We start from the raw sequence: 21416 nt of genomic DNA on the forward strand, positions 1-21416 counted from the left end.
CTAATAGCTGGAAACCAAAGCTAGATAAGCTTGAACAGGAGATGAGTTTCACTTGGTTTACTCATGTGGAACGATATGTTGAGGGGATGCAGTGAGTCCTCCATCGACTGAAATATAAAACTGGGACTAGATATGTCTCTTCCTAGGTTTTTGTTAAGTCGTCCTCAAGCTAAGGCTAAATGCAGAAATGTACCCACCGGTTTGGTGATCTGCATGACTCAAATTTCTGGTTAAACGGGAGGAATTGTGGTGAAATCTATCACTATGTGGAAACTTGTTTGACTTGTTAAAGAAAGGAGGTGGCGGCCCCCCAGGTTTTCTGTATTTTTACCCTGGCTGAAGAAGGTGGTTGGAATGTGGTCCTGATGATGGAAGTATGCTCCAAAGCTCAGGGAGACAGTGTGTTGTGGAGGAGGCCAGGTGGCGCTCTACAGAGGCCAGTCTGAGGAAACGAAGGAGGCTTGGAGGTAATCTCTAGTATGATCTGAAGTGGATGACAGTACTGTGCTCAAGTGTTGTGCAAGTGGTGTTGGAACCATCAGTGTATCGATGTTAGACTTGCCTGGTCAAGAACATGACGTTTCCCCAGGAAGGTGAGACATGTTTGGCAAAGGCCAAGGGAAAAAAGTCTAGGCAGAGGGAACGAATGGCTGTGCCAAAGGTAAGATCAGCCCTGCTGCCTGAATTGCAGGGAAGCTGATGCTGGTTAGCTAGGTGGCAGCAGGCTCTACCCTCAGTGCTGTGCAAAATTTCTGGGTGCACCCCACGAAAATTCCTGGAAGAAGCTTCTCCAACGATGTGTTTCCCTTCCACTGCAGGTGGCAGAGCGAGCACTGTACTATTGGAACAACGAATATATCATGAGCCTGATCAGTGATAACGCAGCCAAAATTCTGCCGATCATGTTTCCAGCGCTCTACAAGAACTCCAAGAGTCATTGGAACAAGTAGGTCTTTCTGCACAGCCTGTAACTTGTTGTGCATGCAGGATTGCTTGGCCCACTGGTGCTCTTGGGGTATACTGCTACAGGCAATGCTTGGTGCAGAGCCAGAGGGGATGTGATGAGTACCAATGCGGGGGAGAGCAACAGCAGACCATAGTGGCCTGCGTCTGCAAGCACCTTGGTGGGCAGCTGATGCGGATGCCCCTTTGGGGCTATTGAATCTACGCAGAGTTTGATATCTCTAGTGCTGCAGGTCTCTTGAGGTATGTTGTAGGTTCTCATGTGGCTTTCTGGCTGCTCACAAATTAATAGTCACCCACATGTTCTCTGTGAGCAGGGACCTTGGCTAATGCAGTGCTTGGCTGCGCTCAGGTGCAGGAAGTACAGAGAAAGCAGAACCGGTTGGGCAGACGTCCCATGCCAAACTGCCTCCTCTGTCTGCTCCCTCCATATCAGTCTGTTGTCTGGTTCTCCCGTCAGCTCCCTGCTAGGCTTCCTTCTGACTGCTTGTTCAGTTGATTCCTTACCTGTTTAATTAAAGTTGTAAAGCTCCCTTCCTTGTAATGAATGAGCTAGAAATAAGCAGCCCGCAGCTGAGATCCTAAAGTCTTCTAGCAAAAATACAGGAAGACACCCCCCGCACCCTGTATTGTAGAGGATTGAAAAAAAGGCAAAATAAGTATATCTAGGGAGACCAGGCTAGGGCAGGGCCTGGGAGGGTATTGTGGCAGCAAAGGCCGGGTTGTGGAGTGAAACTTGTTTGCAGACGGCTCCCCACTGGTCTGCTATCTCAGTGCTTCCTTCCCTTCAGTGTATCAGGAAGAACAAACTTGAGGCACCCGTCGAGGACGCTCTGAAGAGCGGGGGGAACGTATTAACCTCTCCAAAGCAGAGCCCGTGCTCTGTCGCCTGCGCTCCCTCTTGCTCCTCAGCTCTTTCGTGGCTTTTGCTCTCTCGCTCCCCCGTTCTGTCTCCCGCTCTCCCCTGCTCTCTTTTTCTCTCACTTGCTGTCTGCCTTGCTCCCCACCTCTTGCTCCTTTGCGCACGTTCCCCGCGCGCGCTTTCGCGTGAGCACTCTCCCCGTGCACGCACGTGCTTGCTCTCCCCCGTGCGCTTTTGTGCCTGTGCGCTCTCTGCCCACTCTCTCTTGCGCGTGTTTCCCATCCTGCTCTCTTCCCCGCCTGCGCTCCCCCCAGCTCTTCCATGTGTGTGTTTGCTCTCCCCGCCATGGGTTTTTGGGCCTGCGCGCTCTCTGCCGGCTCTTTTTTTTTTTTTTGGCTTGTTCTCCCCCTCCGCTCTCCTTGGCGTTTGCTTATGCTCCCCCCACCGCGCGCTTGCTCTCCCCTACGTGCCTGTGCGCTTGCGCTCCCCGCTGCGCGCTTTTGCGCTTGCATGCTCTCCCCCTGCTCTTTCTCTCGCTCACCCTCTGCCCTGCCCCCTTTCGCGCCCCCTCACACCCCCTTTTGCGCATGCGCTTCCCTGCGCGCTCTCCCACGTGCTTTCTGGTGGGCACTCGCTCTCCCTTGTGCTCAGCTTTTGCGCTCATGCGCTCTCCCCTGCCCTCCCTGCGCTCCCGTTGGCACGCACGCACGCTCTCCCCACTCTCCTTTGTGCGCTCTGTCCCGCCTGCTTTTGCTTGCCTGCTCTCTCCTCTCACGCTCTCCACGCACGCTCGCTCTCCCCGCTGCTCCCTTTCGCGCCTGCGCTCGCTCTGTTTGATCTGTTTCTCGCGCTCTCATTTGCGTGTGGATGCGCTCTTCCGGGCTCTCTTTTTTGCTTGCTATCCCCCACTCCTTTCCAATTGCTTTCCCCCATTCTTTTTCACTTGCTCTCTTTTGGGCATGGGCTCACTCCCCCCACTCGCACTCTTTCGCTTGCAGACTCGCTCTTTTGCGAGTGGGCTCGCGCCCCTCTACTCCCTCTCTTTTGCTGGCGTGCTCTCTCTGTCTCTGTCCGCCCTCCCCCAAACTCTCTTTTTTGCTCCCTTGCTTTCCTGGGCTAGTTCTTCTGCGCGTGAGCTCTCTCTCCCCCTTCTCTTTTCTGCTTGCTTGCTTGCTTTCCCCTGCTTGTTCTTTCTCACTCACTTTCTCCTGCTTGCTTTCTCTCATATGCTCACTCTTCCTCAGCTCTCTTTTTGCTCGCTAGCTTTGCCTCTGTTCTCTTTTTTTGCTTGCTCTCTCTTCCTCTGCTCTTTTTTAGCTTGCTCACTTGCTTGCTCTCCCGGGCTTGTTTTTCTGCGCATGGGCTCTTTCTCCCCTGCTCTCTTTTTTGCTTGCTCGTTCTCCCCTGGTTGCTTGCTCTGCCTCTGCTCTCTTTCTCACTTGCTCTCTTGGGCTTGCTCTTTTGTGTGTGGGCTCACTCTCCCATGCTCTCTTTTTTTGCTCACTCACTCTCTGCCATCCACGTGCTTTTCTTTGTTCGCTCCCCCTTCCGCTCACTGTTGCTTCCTCTACCGCTCTCCTGCTGCCCTGCTCTGTCCCACTCGTACTCCCTGTGCCCCTGCTCTGCTCCTCCCTCCCTCGCTCTCCCCGCCTGCTCTCGTGCTCGCTCCCCTGTTCCCTTCCTACTCGCTCATGCTCTCCCTGCTCTCCTTTGCTCTCCTCCTCTTTCACTGCAGCTCACGTGCTCTTGCTCCCCTGCTCTGCACCTTCTGTGTTCCTTGTTCCCTGCTCTCCCCCGCTCTCGCTCCCCTGCTCCTTTCCCACGCTTTATCTTGCCCCCTCATTTTCTTGCTCGCACACTCTCTTGCTCTCCCCATGTTGTCTTTTGCTCGCATCTCACGTGCTCTTTTCTTTGCTTGCTCTGGCTCTCGTTTCCTCGCGTGTGCTCTCTTGTGTGTGCTTTCTCTCGCTCTTTCTAGCACTTGCTTGTTCTCTTTCTCACTCCTTTCTGGTGCTGTCTCTCTCTCCCTCACTGTCTTTTTCTCTCTCCTTTGCATTTGCTTGCACGTGCTCTGTCACATGCTCTGTTGTGCTCTCTCTCTCTCTCTTCCCTGCTCTCTTTCTCTCCCTCACAAGATTCCTGCGTGTGCTTTTCCTCTCGCCCGTGCACTCGCTCACTCTCGGGCGCTCTCTCACTGGGATCTTTGGCTTGCCTGGTCTTTCACTCTCTGTGGCGTTCTCCCTCTCCTTCCCTTTCTCGCTCTCTTTCTTGGTCACACAGGCGCTCTGGCTTTCTCTTGCTGTCCATCTCCCCTGATCTTTCTCTCTTGCCCTCGCTCTTTTTCTTTCTCTCCCCTGTGTGTGTACACTCTCCCTTTTTCATCTCCTCTTCCGCGTTCTTTCTCATGCTCTTTCACTCTCTACTTGCTCTCTTTCACTCATGCTGTCTCACAAGTTATCTCCCCCTCGCTTGCTTTTGCTCTCTTTCTGCCTCTCTCCTTCTTGCTCTTCCCCCCCCACATGTACTCTCTCCCTCCCTCCCCTGCTCTTTTTTCTTCCCCCCTTTTTCACTCACTTGTTCTCCCTTTCTCTCACGCCCTCTCATATACGTTCTTATTCTCTTGCTCTCTTGCTCTTTCTCACTCACTCTCTAGTTCTTTCTCTTTCTCTCATTCGCTGTCACTTGTGCACTCTTGCACTCTTTCTCGCTTGCTCTTATGCTCTCACTTTCTCTCCCTCCTCTAGTCTCTCCCGCTCTCTCTCCCTGCCCTACTCTCTCGTCTGCTCTCTCCCTGCGCTGCACTCTTTTTCCTTCTCTCCTTCTCCAGGGATTGGTGATGTGAAGGTGGCTTTTTTTTTGAGGTGCTCCTTGTGCTTATTCCCATTTCTACATGGCTATTGAGTACCCGTGTTCTGGACAACTTGTTGACAGAGCTCACAGGTGAACAGTGTTGGGCAGCCCAACAAAGCCGTCATGTATCGCAAGATGAACAGTGTGGTGCACTAAAGTTAGATAAGATAAAACCCTCTTCAAAATGGTCCTGAGCAGGTCCCTAGTGTCCTTCCTCTCCAATCTCTGACCACAAGAAACAACAGTGTGAATGTCTGTTTTCTGACTGCAGCCGTAAGGAGTGCAAAGAGAGCCATACCAGTGGTTTTCTCTCTCTCCCCCATCTTTTCCTCCCTGTGCTATCATCGAAGGTCCTGGGTTTGTGGAGGGATGTTCCCATACTAAAAACTGTGAAAGTCTTTGATCACATTGCTGTAGTATACAAGTTGCTGCTGCTAGCTCTTGTATGTGCTGCTGGGGCTATCTGAGGGCTGAGAACCTGGCAGATACCACTGTGACTTGTTCTGCCCTCCTGATCTCTTTCCAGGACAATCCATGGGCTGATCTACAATGCACTGAAGCTGTTCATGGAGATGAACCAAAAGCTTTTTGATGACTGCACACAGCAATACAAGGCAGAGAAGCAGAAGTGAGTAAGAGGTTCTTGCCAAGAGACTTAAGCTCGTCCTGGAGTCTCCTTGGGATACGGTAACAGCTGGTAGATGCCAGCAGGCAGAGGGGAATTGGGAAGGCAATGCAAAGCACTATCAAAAAGGAGGATTCCTCAGAAATAAGTAGGTGTAGGGATGAGAAGAAGTAAAACGTGGTATGAAGGCTAGATCAGACAAAAATCTTTTCAGTTCTGCAGAAGCAGGTAGCTGGGAAAGGAGTGGCTTAGTTTGCTGGGTCATGAGGAAATAAATTGCAATATGGAGGATACTCAGTTTTGCAGAGAAGCTTATGCTCTGCCTCAGGAATATTTACCAGCTTGTATATATCCTGGTGACCCCAATGCAATTCCTGCTGCTTTATAAAGAGACTTTGTTGAAGAGCTTTGCTGCCGTAGGCGTAACACATCTTTCACCCCACAGCATGCCTTCAATGATCCGGTAATAAAGATGGAATAAGACTTCAAGTTTCAAAGAGAAAATGGTGGGGATAAAATCTTAGCTCGGCAAGTGCCTGTGCCATCATGATGTAAAGAGAAATAACCCTAATCTTTCTGCTTCCTTTTATTCATTTTGGTGCTCATGTGACTTGTCTCGGTGAGTTGAATCAAGCGTGAAGGAAGTTCTTTGCTTTCTTTCTAGGTCATTTTTCTGCTGGCTTAGTGAACTGAAATACTGCTTCTCCCGCTCTTTGGTGGGCCAGGGCTGCCAAATGAGAGGAGGTGTGGAGAACAGGATTACCCTCTTGGCAGCAGGGAGCTGTTAGAAATGTTCAGAAAGAGCAATAAATAGCAAAGCTGAGATGTGAGTCAGAGCTCGGAGATGGGTAACCTGCCCATAGAGATGTCGTTGCATCTAAATTGGCAGCAAGAATGAACTTTTTTCCCCTTCTAGGGCATTTTATCAAGCCCACCTCTAGGTGTGCGCATGTATTTTAAGTCAAAGTGATGGCGCTATTTTCTATGAGGCCTGACTGGCGTTTCCCACCAGGATTCCCCCCGCCCCCCCCCCCCAGCTGATTATACCTGTGCTGAGCTGTTGAGGCTGAGACTGTTCTCTGGGTTGTGTGACTGATGTAGGATTGCTCTGGAAAAGGTCAACAAACCAGTGCAGACCTCTGAGAAATGGATGGGTGGAGCTGTACTGGTTTGTGCTCTGGTTAAAAGATCGTGATAGTCTTTCTGTCTAGCACCTCTGTGTTGGGTTTTAGTCAAGGATACACCTTTTACTGTCTTGGCTAACCAACTTTGGTAAGACATTAGTTGAAAGCTTTTGGGGTGGGGGGCAGATGTCTTTTAGCAGCTGATTGTCAAGAAGACTTTACCTACTGTGAGTGTGATGCAATTCTCCACCTGAACAGGGTTTCCCTGCCCCAGCGACCCACCTAAGGAGGCCTTTATGGGTCTCTGTGCTAAGAGGGAAAGCAAGGCTGTCATTAGCACCTTCTCACCATCTCTTCCTGGCTTGAGTAGTGTGAAAAGGTCTCCCTCTGAAGAGAGAGGAGAGGTGGGAGGGGGAAAGTAGGTTAGTAAATTGTGGAAGGTCTGTGGGAGAGGTGGGGAGCCTGAGATGGAGGTTTGGAGGTGACAAAGGGGAGGCGATGAGGACACGCCGGGAAAAGATAAGAAAACGTAGTCAGGGAGTTGGAGAGAGCAGCTGGTTGGGGCAAGGAGTCGGAAAGGAGATGGAGGCACTGGGATGAGGTCCAATGGGAAGGGGTGGTTGTTCTCAGTGGATAGTGGGAATAGAATAGGGCAAGGGAACAAATTAGAGGAGGAAGAGGAGGTGGGAGACCAGGGCTTTGTTGGGCAAGGGGCCTGGGACTGGATGGGATGTCGGACAGTGGTGGAGAAAAAGAGAATGCACTTGGGAGAGTGGATAAAAATCTGGGTTTACTAGAGCAATGTGTCTCAGAGTTCTTTGTAAAGCCAGTAAATGTGAAATGATGAAAAAGAAAGATTGTATAGACACAATTAGTCTTCGACCAGATGTTAAGAGGCCTGCTCAGAAAAGGGTTAGCCTTGACTTTAAGTATTTACCATGCCTATGAGTGACGTGCCAGCTCAGGCCTGCTGCCACTGCTCTCCTTGCTGTGCAGCCGCAGCCACTGGTGCAAGGCTGGGCATGGAGAGCCAGCCTGTTTCTCTGTTGTCCAGTGCGGATGGACTGACTGCTTCTTGCTAGTCACCCTGGAGGTTTTGAGGCTGTTTGAATTATCGGAGACCTTTGGAAAATAGTAAGGAGGTTGGGGCAGATGGTTACTGTCTTCTCCTGAATATGGTGACTGCCTGAGTGGGAATCATTGGGCCTTGCTCTTTGAGGGGACAAGTAATCCCTGTCCTTCTGTGAAAGGTGCTAGGGCCTTGAACGCTGCCTTTCAATAGGCAACATGCCCGTTTTTGTTGTCAGCATGCCCTGGAGCTCACCCTGACATCTATGACACCTCTCATCCCCTTCTGTGTAGGCCACAGCAGCGGGAGGGAGAAGATTCCTCCCAATATAGTTCTTCTTTTCCAAATGTCCTGCCAATATAGGACCATAGTGGCTTCATCTTGCTACCTGTGAAGGTGTCAGGAATGAAGGGAGCTGATGAGGTGAGCATCACCTAGAAAGCAAGGCCAGGAGGGCCTGATTAGCTGCTCCCACGGACTTGGCGCTGCCTTTGAGGAACTGCTGTTTGCAGTCTCTCTGGAGAAGTAGGGTGTTCCAAAAACTCATGTGCATAAGTGACGTTCTTTCAGATAAACTGCAATGAAAATGTCCTAGTGTAGGAGGTAAAGCCAGTCTACGAGTTACGAGGTGGGGAGAAAACTTCCCCTACGGTGGGATGTTGGACAGCCACAAGAATACAGTTGAAGCAGTCAACGTTACGTTAATTGAAACAAAGATGAAACTGTTTCATTCTTTGGAAATTCCCATTTGGCTGAAAAGTGTGATCAGAGATGTAAAGCTTTCAGCTCTTTAAAAGCCTTTCTCTTAGTAACACTGGTATTAGCTTTGTAAGCTGACCTTTTACAACGTCAGCTGAGCACATGTGACAGGTTAACAATGAGTAACCTAGTGGTTCTGAAAGTACAGGGAGGAACGGAGGGCTTCCGCTGGTGCTCCGCAGCGTGGCTCTGGTGATCTGGAAGGAAAGAGCTGGTGGGGAGAAACGCACAGCTGAACAGACCGGGTGAGCGCCGTTTGCTCCCTGAGATAGTCCAGCCAAGCAAAACCAGCTTTGTTGCAGCCTTCCACAGAAGTAGACATGATGCTGACAAGGTAGATGCCACCTTGGAGGGCAGTGACTCTCGTGATGTGAGGCTGTTAGTGGACAAACATCTCGGTCTGCGCTTCCAGTACGCGGTTTGGAGTAATGCATACGTTTCTGTTTACCACACGTTAAAAAGGGTGCTGGAGGAGATAGAAGAGAACTGGAGAAGATGAGTGCTAAACCTTGGTTGCAGTCCCTTGCAGAGACCTCCAGAGCTCTATCAGAAAATGAGATTTTTTTTTTCATTATTAATATTATTCCCCCTCTGCCCCTAGTTCTCTGATGGAGCAGCCTGCTGCTTGAGTGCTTGGCAGCTTCATTCTCATTTCCAGCCCCCTCTCGTACATGTATTTCCAGAGAGTGTGAGGTGATTACAGAGCATAAAAACTGTCTTAGCATGGACACAAAGGGCAGTAGAGAGACCAGTGGCTGGGATGTAAGCCAGAGAAATACAAATTGGAAATAAAGCAAAAATGTTTAAATGTGGAAGAAAATAACAGAGAGTGGTAGATACTCTCCCCTCTGTCTGCAGCTGGAGCTGGGATGCTTTTCTAGAGGATACCTTGTTTACATCAGCAGTCGTGGTATGCCAGGACTGTGGGTAGAAGTTCACTGCCCTGGGATTTACAGGCAGTCACACTGAATGGTCTCTTAAGGCCTTAAAATCCATGCCAAGCCCAAGAGTCGTGCCTGGGGCAGCTCTCTGGAGTGCTATGTTACGGCCAGAGAGAGACGGGAGGAACTGTGGGCGCGTGACCCCCATGTCTGTTAGAAATGCACGTCTGCCTGTGTGGGGTACCGGGAAGGAGTATCCGAACTGGTGTATCACTGCTTTCCTCTAGAAACTGGGTTCTCGGCTCTGCTTCTGAAGCAAAAAGTCAGGGAACGAGTACCTGTGCAGCCCCCTGCTGCCACGCTGTGCTCTGAGGGGAGCAGGGAGCATGCCCCCCTGCCTCCCGCCGGGGCTAGCTGCAGCGCGTCCCTTCCTCTCGCTGTACCCCTTCAGTTAGAATTAGGGCTCTGTAAAGAACAGAACAGTAATTCCCCTTGCCTGTGCCCTCCTGCTGCCCCCATGACTGCCACTGGTCCCATCTTCCGTCAGTGAAAGGCACCCCGTTCCCCAGGAGTTCATGCTTGTTCTCCCTCTCTCTCCCTTCAGGGGAAGGTTCAGGATGAAGGAACGAGAAGAGATGTGGCAGAAGATAGAGGAGCTGGCCCGTCTGAACCCCCAGGTGGGTAGCGGCAGGACCTAGGGCAAATGAGGCAAAAACATGCCAGGGGTCTAGGCCTGCCTCCTCAGCTCGTGAGAACAGGCTCTAGCAGCTGAGTGCAGCCCTGTGCACAAAGCTCCAGTGGCAGTCTGTCCCTCCCAAGTCCCAGTGCCTTGGGGACACCGGCAGTATTTCACCAGCCTGGCCCTCGGCAGCATTAACCTCTAAGTAATGCCATACAGAGAGCGTATGTGTTTGTGTCCCCGAGCACGGATTCCTCTGCCAGCCATTAAGTGCACGTGGCTCAGTCAGGGGGGCACAAATAGGGACGGATAGAAGACGACGCAAGTAGGGATGGATAAAAGAAGACGCTCCTTCCCTGCCTGTGTGCTTCTGCTGCCTTTGTGAGCAGCAGAGAGAGCAGCTGGAAGAAGCATGCCAGGCTCTGTTAGGATGCTCTGTTAGGTGCTGGGCAGTGTGCTCACCCCGGCTGTCTCCGTTGTCTGCAGTACCCCATGTATTATGCACCTCCACCACTGCCTCCTGTCTGCTGCATGGAAACAGAGACCCCAACTGCGGAGGACATCCAGCTACTGAAGAAAACAGTGGAGACAGAGGCTGTGCAGGTGCGTAGGTGTCTCAGATCCTTCCACAGTCCCCCTCGGACCAATCAAGGCATCAGCGCAATGAGTCTAGTGCCCAGCGGTCAGAACGTGCTGCTTCCAAGTGCTCTGAGCATAAACGCCCTTACTCTGATCCTCGGATGAGAGATCAGGTTGTTGCCTGAAGAAGTGGGGTTTTTATGTCCTTCCCACTTGGGAAGAAACGCAAGCAGGGCTTGTCTCTTTGTCCATGTGGTCTGTGTGTGGATCCCAGCCTGTCCCACAGCATGCTGCAAGGCCACCCTGCGTAACTGAGAGCAGCTGGAGTCAGGCTGGGGAGGCTCAGGCTGTGCAGGGCAGCTGAGGTTTGTTGCTGATCCCTGACTCCTTTGGTTTGTCTGTAGATGCTGAAAGACATAAAGAAGGAGAAGGTTTTGCTGCGCCGGAAATCGGAGCTTCCTCAGGACGTCTACACTATAAAAGCCCTGGAGGCCCACAAGAGAGCAGAAGAGTTCCTCACCTCAAGCCAGGAGGCTCTCTGACGGGCTAGGAGCTGGCATGGGAAGCTCTGCCCCGTCCCTTCCCCCCAGGGGTCACAGAAATGCACTCGGTTCTCATGTCTAACAAAGGAATGAACATGGTGAGCTGTGCCTGTCCTCCACTCCATCCGCATCCCCCCTGAGTAGATCTGGTTTTATGTTGTCCCCTTTATCTCACCACTGCCATGTCCTCCTGCTTTTCCTCCTCCCTCCTGCTTCTCCACCTTCAGTGTGTGTCCATGAAGGGAGCCTGCCTGGACTGTGATTGCATTAGCCCAAGTAGGAGTCGCTTCATTTCCAGCCCTGCCTGGTTCTTGCTCTGCCCAGGGACCAGAGCCTTACTGCCCTGCACTGAAGAGCTGCTCCCCTACCTCTGCTGGCAGGAGGCTGATCTCACACAGGCTGGTGGGAGCTGCTCTGGGCTCCCTCTGTAATCGGCAGGGAGAACTGGGCCCCTCTGCAGCTCATCTCTGAGGGGTGCCTGAGCTAGGCAGAACCACGATGCAATTCATCTCACTGACTGCAAAGAGCCTGGCTGCCCAGCTCAGCCTGCCGGAGGTGGGTGGCATGTACCCTGTCCCTGCTGCCTGGCCCGGGCGTGCTGGCCAGAAACAGCTGCGTGCGGCTCAGTGCGCTGCCGCAAGCCCCGTGTGCGTCTCTGCCATGCCTTCCCCAGTGCTGCCGGTACAGCCAAGCCCTGTGGCGATCGGAGGTCAGGCTGGGCTCTGGGCAGGAGCGTGAAGCAGAATGAGTTCGTGGGGGCTCTGCTGTCTCACTGCCCTGCCCTGCCCTGCCTTGGGGTGGTGGTCTGCAGCTGGAGAGCCTCGCCTACAGCGGAGATGTTCACTTCCACCCTTCTTTTGCCTCCAGCCCCCTGTTCTGTTCCCCTGTCTGTGGAGTGGGCGTTCAGTGCTTTGCCACCCCTGAGGAAACTGGGTGTAAGCACTACATACTATTGCTTCCCTCCCCTTATAGCATCCTTAGAAGCTCTCTTGTGGGAAAACGAATTCCTTCAGCTGTTTGTGTTGCTCCTTGCTGAGTTGTTTCCACCCCAGCATCTTGGGTAGTCATAGGCCCAGAATTAACTTGACTTTTGCTTCCTTCCTCTACCTGCTCAATTCAAATACTCCTGCAGACCTCCCTTCGTCACTGTGTCCCATCCAAGCCTTAGCTCTGCAGTGGCTGGAGTTTCTAGGAAGCTTGTGCTGCTAAAGTCGTTCCTGCAAGTTAGTGGAAGTAATGGATACGCATTATGGGGCCAGGCCGAGTTTGTGAGTGTTCATTCGTCTCTTCTTTATGATCAGTGGCTAGCTGCTACTAGTGAATTGCTTCTGCAGGTGCCCTGAGCAAAATTTGCCTTGCCCTGTTACTTTGGCACCTGCTGTGGCCTAAGGCCCTTGTTAGTTATCACATGGCACACTGGGGACTTTGCTGTGGTCATTTAGCCTTTAGAATGTACTTGCCGATAGCCCAAGGACTAGTGCAGCACTTGGGCGCTACTGTGATCCAGCTTTCAAGCTTTGTCCCCCACCTTTTGTGGTGCAGATTTCAGCCCCAGGCCGAGGTGCCACCTCAGAGAGGCTGGCTTGCAAGAGAGAGAAGGAGGTCTTCCTTGCTTCTTACCTGCTGTGCTTGCTTTCTTGACGTGTAAGCTTGAGGGGGTTTGCAGCAGCGTAGGGAGCTTTTGGGGCCGACGCTAGTCTGACCACTGCTTTGCAGCGTTGTGGGATGTTGTAGAAGGTCCTGGTGTATCTTCTCGTCCTCACCAGCAAATGGCTTCCCAGGTCATAGATTCTTCCCCTGTGATCTTGCCGCTGGTGTGCAGTGTATCTTTTCCTTTCTTCAGCCCTGTTGCTCTTGGTTGTTTTCCCCCAACCCAAACTAAGCTGCCCCCCCTCCCCCCGCCCCGTGTGTCCTGTAACCCCCTCCCCCCCCCAGCCCTGTGTAGCTCTTTTCAGTGGAGCTTCTTTCAGTTTGGCCTGTTAGACATGCCACCATCTCTTAGGAGCAGCTGGCAAGCGTGAGTATATGAGAAATCGTAACGCATCACACAAGACCCTGCCTCCCCTCTGCTTCGAGCAATGGGCCAGTTCATCAGGAGATCTATGAAACACCTCAGGGAGGTTATTGCTTATTTTGAACATTCGTCTGAGCTCATGGTCAGCTGCCAATCAGTTACCTCATGCCTAGCACAGCATGTAGACGTGCACTGGGTAATTCCAGACAACACACACGAGTGGCAGGTGTCTCTAGGGCACAGTGGAGACGAAAGCTCGCCGAGTGCTGCCTGCAGCAGGGCTTGGGCTGGGGAGGACGTTTCTTCCCTTTGCAGTACAGAGTCTTTCCAACTTGTCTGCTTAGCGTTGTGTTATAAGCTGCCACCTCATTTTTAGAGTGCTACAGCATGTACGTGCCCTCATTAGAGCCTGCTTGCCGCTAAGAGCGGCCGCCTTTCCCTGCTGTGGGCTGTTCCGCCTGCAGAAGGAAACAGAGACTTCTGGTGCACAGAGGTTGTTGCTGTCCTTCAGATGGTCTGTCTCCACCTGCAGTCCCCTGCCACATCCAGAGGAATAATGGTGAGATTGTGCCATGCACAGGGGCAGGATTGTAATGCATCACAACTACATGCTGTACAGCTTGGATGTTCTCATAGCTTTGTGTGTATTGTTCTGGGTCAGGGAACTTACGCTTAGTACCTTAACATTACCGTTAGTTTGCTGCCTATTCATTCCAGTGTCCTGGACATCTAAGAAGGGGACCATGAGAGAAGGAGGGGGAGCGTGTTAACCCTCTCTGTCACACGTACTGCTCGTGTGCAGACCTGTGTCTGCTACGCTATGGCTGTCCCTTGCTCCACACTCGGTTTCTAGCATTAGTGCTCATTTCTGCCTATGCCTTTCCCCACATCAGCCAAACGGACAGAACTGGAGCTGCCTCTTCCACGTCACACGGCTCCCTCCTCCTGAGGGAACAAGCAAAACTACTGCATTCACCCCCTGGACACAAGTATTAAGCTGCTTACAGTTCATATGTACATATGGTGTACTTTATTTTCAGTAGAGCATTACATAGTATGAAAGTGTTGGATTTTTGTACAGATGTCCCTGTATGTACAGAAGTAAATAAAACCAATCTCTTGGAAAGACACACTGGACTCCACCTCTGCTACGTGAAAACACAGCTGCTTATCCTGCTAGGAGGGGCCTGAGCGCGGGGGACTTCTCCAGCACTGACAGCACGAGGGCAAAGCCGGTGTTTGTCCCGCATCAACCTGGGTGAAGCCAGTCGAACCCCCTCTCTCCACGCACGTAGGCCGGTAGGGAAACCAGTCTAGTTCCTCCGAGGTGGAGGACCAGGAAGCCAACACAAGGACACCACAGCGACTCACACGCCAGCCAGAACCTGGAAAGAGGAGCAGGAAGGGAGGTTGGACAACGGCAGTGGGAGCAAGGGGAAGGTCAGTGCCGGCGCGTCGCACCGGTCGCCCGCCTCGCACGCGTGACCGAGGGGAGGGCGCAGGCGAGCAGCCCCAGCCCCCGGCTCGGGCGTCACTTCCACTCGGGCCTGGGGGTGCCGAGGCTCTGCCGGGCCTGCAGCGTGCGCTGCACCACGTCCTTCCACTGCTCCTCGGAGATCTCGCTGGCCCACGCGGGGACGCCCAGGCTGGGCAGCTTCACGCTGGCCATGGTCCTCTTCACCAGCTCCACGTGCTCTGGGGACAGAGGGGCGTGAGGGGGGGAGCCGGGCGGCCGGGCCCCGCCGCCAAGGGGGCCGGGGGGCGCCGCCGCTACCTGGGTCCATGGGGATGGAGCTGCGGCTGCTCCGCGCCGCGGCGCCTTCCTCCTCCTCCTCCTCCTCCTCGTCGCCGCTGTCCGCGGGGGGGTCGGGCAGGTGCAGCCTCAGCATCTGCAGCGCGGAGGGAGACAGCGGGGAGGCCGCGGCCCCGGCGCCGCCGCGGCCCGCGCGGCCCCGCGCCCTCCGCGCCGTTACCTGCAGCCGCTCCCGGAGGCCCGGAGCGGGGCCGGGGCCCGGCTCGGCGCAGGCGGCCGGGGCGGCGGCCGGGCCCTGCTCGCCGGGGCCCTGCTCCGCGTCCTGCCTCAGCGGCTGGTACAAGTAGCCGCCGCCGCCGCCGCCCTCCTCCTCCTCCTCCTCCTCCTCCTGCTCCTGCTCCTGCTCGTCCTCGTCGTCCTCGTCGTCGCCGCTCCAGCCGGCCGCGCCGTCGGGGGCCTCGGGCGGCCCCGGCTCCTCGGGGCAGACCCGCTCCGGCCCCATGCTGCGCGCCAGCGCCATCCGCCAGCGAGGCCCCGCCCCCCGGAAGCCCCGCCCCGCCGCGGGGCATTGTGGGGGTTGTAGTCCCGCCGCCGCCGCCATGTCGGCCGCCGCCCGTTTCCGCGGCGGCAGCGCGGCGCAGCAGGACCCCGCGGGCCGGGGCCGCCAGGAGGCTCACGGCGCCCCGGGAGGGGTGGGGGAAGGACGCGGGGCGGCGGCCGGCGAGGGCCGGGCCGGGCCGGGGCGGGGCGGGCCGGGGCGGGGCGGGCGGCGGTTGGGGCGGCTCCGCACTACAAGTCCCAGGGTGCGGCGGGCGGGCGCGGCGGTTGGAGCGGGCTGCCGAGCCGCCTTCCCGCCGCCAGGTACCGGGCTCCGGGGCGGCGGGGGCTCCGCGCCGGGCGGGCGGGCGGCGGCGGCGGCCTCCTCCTCCTCCTCCTCCTCTTCCTCCTCCTCCTCCTCCTCCTCCTCCTCCTCCGCGGCCCTGAGGCGGCGGCGGCGGCGCCCGCCCGGCCCGGGGACATGTCGGCGCGGCGCCCCGGCGGGCTGAGCTGCCCCGCGGGGGGTTTCCAGCCCCCTGGGGCGCAGCGCGGGCGGGCGGCGAGGTGCCCCCCCCCGGCGCCCCCCGGGGCTGGAGGGGCCCGTGGCGGGCGCCCGGCGGGGCGCGGCTCTGCCCGCTGCGGCGGCCGGGACGGAGGGGCCGGTCCGCGGGGGCCGGACCCGAGCCGGCCTTCGGGCGAGGAGGAGGCCGCACCAGCTGCCGCTCGAGGCTCCGGGGTGCCCGGGGCCCGAAACGGGACCCGCCCGCGCGAACCAGCTTCCGCGGCTCCTCCGGCCCGGTCTGCTTGTCCCGCCGCCGCAATTCTACATCGCGAGCGCCCGAGCTGCTGAACGTGCAAGCTTGCAGTTTCGTCCTGCCTTGGCATAAATAGCCAAAGCATCAGGCAAATGTCAAGCACGAGCGAAGAAATCGCGTTGTTCTCATGCTATCTCGAGCAGCAGGTTGGGTGTGCTTGAAATAGAACCGTCTGTGTGGCCTGCTGTGAGCTGGCTGGGCTATTTTAAGTGTTACTAAGCCTTGTGGCTGGCACCTTTTGGGGGACGGAGGACCGAGGCAACCGCACGGTAGGGATTTGCTCTCCTGCGCAACTTCTGCAGAGGCAGAAGGCTCCTCTGCTTGGGGTGGTGCGGTGATTCTGGGGGCGACAAAGGCGCAGCCCGGGAAAATCCCGGCTGCTTCCTGCGGGGTTTCTCTCTCCTGCTCCGGGAGCTGACTGAGTTCCCTGCAGCAGGGCTAACGGGAATAGCTTTTAGAAATGACTGAAGTGTCCCCTTCTAGGGGTAGAAGAGCGAGCCAGCCCAGTGCGCCCAAAGAAGAGAGTCCAGGAGTGTATGTTCTAAGATCGTGGTCTGTCGACAGTACCTGAAGCTTGTTGATAGCCTCCTATCTTGAAATGTTTTGGTAGTTAATTCTAAGGCTTGAAAATGGTCTAAAGTGAATAGGCAGAACAGCTTAAAAAAAAAAAAAAAAAAGGTTTTTTTCAGTCAGAGATCTCTAACTACTGTTTTTCTTCCTTTCCCCCCACCACCCCCCTTTTGCTCCAGTGACCACAACAGGTTTGGAAGGTGTTCTTGTGGAAAATTATTGAATGATTTTTCTAGTTGTTCTAGGCAACTGTATGCTGTATCTGTAGACTCTTGCGAGGTGCAAGCTGGGACAGTTTGAAGGTTGTATCTGCGGCTTCAGGCAACATGACAGCCAGAAATTTGGGAGATGCTCTTTGTAAGTGCTGTATTTGAAGAACATAGAGCTGTCTTAAAATCTAGTTGTCCTTTTCCTTAGCAGTGAAATGTCCTGGGCAAATTGCTGTGTTCCTTTTGCTGGGTGCCAGCACTGATGAGGAACAAGGGAAGCGTTGGAAGACATCCACGGCTGTTTCCCTGCTCGCAGGCTGGGGGGCTTCTGCTGGCGGTTAGGTGCTGCGTCTGACCGCAGAAGTGCGGTTGACAGCAATTGACAGAGCCAGTTGGTGGTCACAGCATGGTTGCTGTGGCACTGCTTACCCAGAAAGCCTGGACCTGGCCTTGTGATACCGTGCACAGTAGATGGAGGGCTTTGTGCGTTTCTGTGAGATCATAGCAAATTGTTTTGAGCACTTTTGATTTGACTTCCCTGCGCTCAGTGGTACAGAAACAACTCATGGCTGCGCCCTGTGTTTTCCAGCCGTGGTCAGCATCAGGCACTTCAGAGGACAGACTCTGCCACGGTAGGTGAGGTGTAACCTCCTTTTAAAAACGTTCTTACCGCTGGCAACTAGCGCCAGGACCTGCAGGGTTTCAACCTGAACGTCTCTGCGTTCCCTGCTGGGCAGATGCATGTGAAACCACTGGAAGGGAGAGCGCGACTATCGTGCGGTTGCTGTCTGCCAGAGTCAGAATGAAATGAGAAGATCTGATAGGCTTTGGAGACGTGAAGAGGCAATAAGCGCCTCGGTGAAAGCAAGCGGTGGCTCAAGCAGAAGCCCGTGCCTTCTGTGCCCGAGCCCCCGCGTGTCTGTGCGTGGTGCGCGTGCTCGATGCGTTGCCCTCTCTTCTCCCTGCTCAGAATGGGAGAAGAATCAGCCAAAGGTTCCTGATTTACGGTGAGAGAGGGAACGCCCAATTGACAGAACATGTGTGAGCATGGTTTCTTTGGTTTTGCTTATTCTAGAAAAATCTTGTTTCCCACCCTGTAAGAAACCTGTGCTTATTTTGATGGAGCTGCTCAGCCTCCCTGCAGGTATGTTGCCGTAGTTCGCGGGGGCTTTGGGGGGCAGTTGCAGCTGGGCAGGCTCAGTTCGTCGCAGGAGGACCTTGGACCTTTAACTGCTGTGAGAGCTGTTCGGAAGGAAAGGCAGCTCCGTGTGTGCGTGCAGGTGCACGGGGAGAAGCGTGCTCAGCAGGGTTCACTGCAGGGACGTACGAGTAGCTCAGGATCTGTGAGAATCCCTGTAAAAGATAGTTCTCCTCTTATCCCACCAGGTCTTGGCTTTAGCGAGAGCTTCTGTGACTTAAACGATTCAAGCTTAATTTCTCTACTATGTGAAAGCGCTTCCTTTGATCCACCTTGAATGTCAGCTCTACTTCTCTGTGGTTTGTGGTGCAGGGTGGAAAAGTGCCTGGCTCACCTCAGCTGTGAGGCTTATTGCCTCCTGCAGCCGATGCCCTCTTCAGTTCTCTAACGCAATCTCTCTCGTCAACGCTCCTGTGTTTTATAGCCTAGATCTCTGTCGCCAGAGGCTGAAGTGAGAAATCGCAGAACGTGTTTTGCAAAACTTAATATATAGTTCATTTAATGAAAACTGTTGGATGTTGTTTTTACTGTCCCCCTCCCCCCCCCCCATCTGCAGACTGCTCCCTAGATGATCTTTGAAGCTGAAGGACACTAAGGCCTGCTGGCTTACAGGAAGTGTATTGGTGCCTCCTGTTAGGAAGACTGCACGGAAAACGGGTTGGAAAGGGCATAGATATGTCTTCATTTAGATCCTAGAAATTAATATTGGGACCCAAATTCCTGAAATGGAATTTAACTACATGTGGAGTTGTAGGGCAGGAAGTAAACAGTTTTCTCCAAAAACGTGCTTAACTCATGCTTGCAGGTAGTGTGGAGGAATTTATGAATCCCTGTGGAATCACAGGAGGAAAAAATGAGTTTGGGAGAGGAGACGGCTCTAATGAACGATTTGAGACAAGGCAGGGTAGGAGAGAGGCTGAGGTTAGAGGAGCATGAAAGAAGCAGCGAGTGGGATGCAGAGGAGGAGTGGAGGGTCTTGGTGGGACCGTGACCGTGGGGTGAGCAAGGAGGAGAAGAGGTGAACCTGGGCATGACCGAGAAGGGAAGGACAAGCGTCCCAGGCACTTGGCAAAGGCAGGAGGGCATAGTGACAATTTCAGGGTAGGGTTGTGGCCAGTGGCAGAAGCAGCAAATGGAGTCTAGCTGGCTATTTTTATAAAACTGCTCTTAGTGGCAATGCAGTTCCTAGAGGAGAAAGCACTGGGGTTTGAAGAAAGAAACTTTTCACGGCAGCTGGTTGAATCTTCTTCTTTCGTTCTTTAACATACGAACCTGTAAACATCACTTCACATGTTTGACTTCTGATTATTTTATTTTTTATAAAGCAGATGAGTTTTTTTGGACCTACCCTGGGTCTGTTGAATCACAGTAAAAAGTATCCTGATCAATCTTCCTGTTTATTATGAAGGTGGTATATTTGAAGTGTAATCACTAACCTAAATAACATGACCAACCCCGCCGCCACCTCGGTGTCTATAAAACTGTTTTGCTTTCAAGGTTGGTCATCTCTGGAAAAAGCTTTCTGAGTAAGTTAGGCCTTGTGTAAGAATATAATTGTAGCAAACAACATTGTGACATTGTTGCTACAGTGTAAACGTTGTTTCCTACAGTATGACAAACAGGAGCTCGAGCTGGCGTCTCGGTTGACCTCATTAAGGCTATACGTCCTAAGAAGTTAATGTCCTGCCTTCGTGTGACTAATCTTAATTATGAAACTGTTCAGACAGGGAAGCCAAATCTTGCTTTATGCCAGAATATGTTGTTATACTAAGGGAAAGGAAGAACATCCTGATCTGGTAATAACGTATCTCCAAGTGAACTCCTGAGAGTGAAGAAGAGTTTTCCTGGCCTTTCTGGCATAAAGGCAAGCTTCTTCGTAACCTGTCTGACCGGCCAACCATGCTATTAGGCTCTTTTACCCTTGGAGGAACCAAGCAGAAAGCTCATTCAAGTTATGCTTTTAGCCTTCCGTGCTCAGGTTCAGTCTTAAGGGTGCTGAAAATATTGACGCTGCGCTAGTAAGTCGACTCACTGGAGGTACTTGAAGGGTCTCTTACAAAATCACTTAAGAAAGAAGTGGTTTTTGTGGAAAGTATTGGGTTTTTTTTTTTGTTTGGTTGGTTTGGTTTTTTTCAGTTGATAAGTCATGATTGAGGCAAGAAACAGACTTAAATGGCAATATATGGAGCTTTCAAAACAGCTAAAAGGTGACTTTGGTCTCCATGGAAGCTCATCTATGTTGTAGCTTTATGGAAGACTTATTCCAAAGCTACTGTCTGACTTTAGAAATTATTATTATTATTTTTAAAAAGAGAACCACTAGAGCTGAAGTTTGGGGTCGTTCTAGACATATGGGGAAGTATCCCCTTGTAGCAAAGGGGGCTGTTCCTGTGCTCTGCTGGAGAAAAGTTTGATGTGACCTCGCAACGCTTTCTGCTCAGACTTCGCTCCGGTTCTGTTCCCCAGCTGTAGAGTTGGGGTAAAAAGGGGGTGTGTGGGTGGGCCAGGAAGCGTGCGGTGCTCCGACTGGTGAGGGCTGTACAGTCGCCTGGGTTGCGAGCTGTGATCTTGGCTGGAGAGCTGGGGAAAGCCCGACTGCTCTGCGGTGTTTGTCCGTGACTCCGTGTGGAGCAGCGCAGCCTGGCGCTGCCCCTTCCTGGCGTGCTGGCTGCTCTCCCGCTACTTCAGAGACTTTAGAAAGGAGGAAAGTTCGCCTTGCAAAAGCTTACTACTTTCCAGACAGAAAAGGACTTGAGAAAACACGTAGGGAAGTGTCTCTTCGTCGTCGTTCTAAGGCATCTGCAAATTTCTGTGTGTTCTGCAGATGTTAAGGTTGAGAGGGAAGTTTACTGACGAGTTTAGCTTTGGTAGCTTTGTTCTGCCCTGAGAACTGACTGTTACAGTTTGGAAACTTGTGAACAATTTTGAAAATTGGATGATTAGCTGAAAAACTATGGGAGCGATATATCTTCCAAAACACTAGAACTGAGCAATTAAAGAGGGAATTTTCTTAAGGCTGGCTGAAAAGTTCACTTCTCTTTTAGTGGCTGTTTTCAGCAGGGGGGAAACTGTTAAAGACTCAGACTGACCTGCTTTTTCAGAGGTGTTTGAGCAGGACTGTGCTCCAGACCCTTAGATCCAAAGGAGCGTCTCCACAAAAATCAGCAGTGGTAACTTCTCCAAGAGCTGTCCTAAGCCATCTGTTTGAAGTGTGAAGTTTTATCTGTTTCTAAACTCAGTTAATAGGTTACAGACAAATTCATTATTATGCCTGCATTTGCTGTGGGAGAAAGAGGAGTTATTCTGATCCTTGCTGAAGAGCTTTCTCCCCAGACCGGGGCTTTCTGTTCTCTCATGTTTAATTAAGCTGGACCCCAGTGCTCAAAC

At 53.2% G+C, this 21416-nt stretch overlaps 3 protein-coding genes across 6 annotated transcripts in view; 2 read left to right on the forward strand and 1 right to left on the reverse strand.

Moving 5' to 3' along the window:
- PPP2R5D (protein phosphatase 2 regulatory subunit B'delta) overlaps nucleotides 1–14077 on the forward strand; it is a 35621-nt gene extending 21544 nt beyond the window's left edge. For all 4 annotated transcript variants that reach the window (XM_068940857.1, XM_068940858.1, XM_068940859.1 and 1 more), the window contains 5 exons: nucleotides 819–946; nucleotides 5202–5303; nucleotides 9738–9810; nucleotides 10299–10415; nucleotides 10796–14077. In XM_068940857.1, the coding sequence (XP_068796958.1) occupies nucleotides 819–946; nucleotides 5202–5303; nucleotides 9738–9810; nucleotides 10299–10415; nucleotides 10796–10933 (558 nt within the window). In that variant the 3' untranslated portion in view covers nucleotides 10934–14077. The remainder of the gene's footprint in view (nucleotides 1–818; nucleotides 947–5201; nucleotides 5304–9737; nucleotides 9811–10298; nucleotides 10416–10795) is intronic.
- MEA1 (male-enhanced antigen 1) lies at nucleotides 13955–15254 on the reverse strand. Its single transcript, XM_068940861.1, has 3 exons — nucleotides 14921–15254; nucleotides 14722–14836; nucleotides 13955–14642 (listed from the first exon to the last, which is right to left on the reverse strand). The coding sequence occupies exons 1-3, from the start codon at nucleotides 15218–15220 to the stop codon at nucleotides 14479–14481; spliced, it is 579 nt and encodes a 192-aa protein (XP_068796962.1). The 5' UTR covers nucleotides 15221–15254; the 3' UTR covers nucleotides 13955–14478.
- A 223-nt stretch (nucleotides 15255–15477) lies between these two features.
- LOC104142942 (kelch domain-containing protein 3) overlaps nucleotides 15478–21416 on the forward strand; it is a 39372-nt gene continuing 33433 nt past the window's right edge. Inside the window, exon 1 of the mRNA XM_068940862.1 lies at nucleotides 15478–15561. The gene's annotated coding sequence lies outside the window, so the exon portion shown is untranslated. The remainder of the gene's footprint in view (nucleotides 15562–21416) is intronic.

This window comes from Struthio camelus, chromosome 3 (genome assembly GCF_040807025.1).
Source record: "Struthio camelus isolate bStrCam1 chromosome 3, bStrCam1.hap1, whole genome shotgun sequence".
In the NCBI taxonomy this organism is placed as follows: domain Eukaryota; kingdom Metazoa; phylum Chordata; class Aves; order Struthioniformes; family Struthionidae; genus Struthio; species Struthio camelus.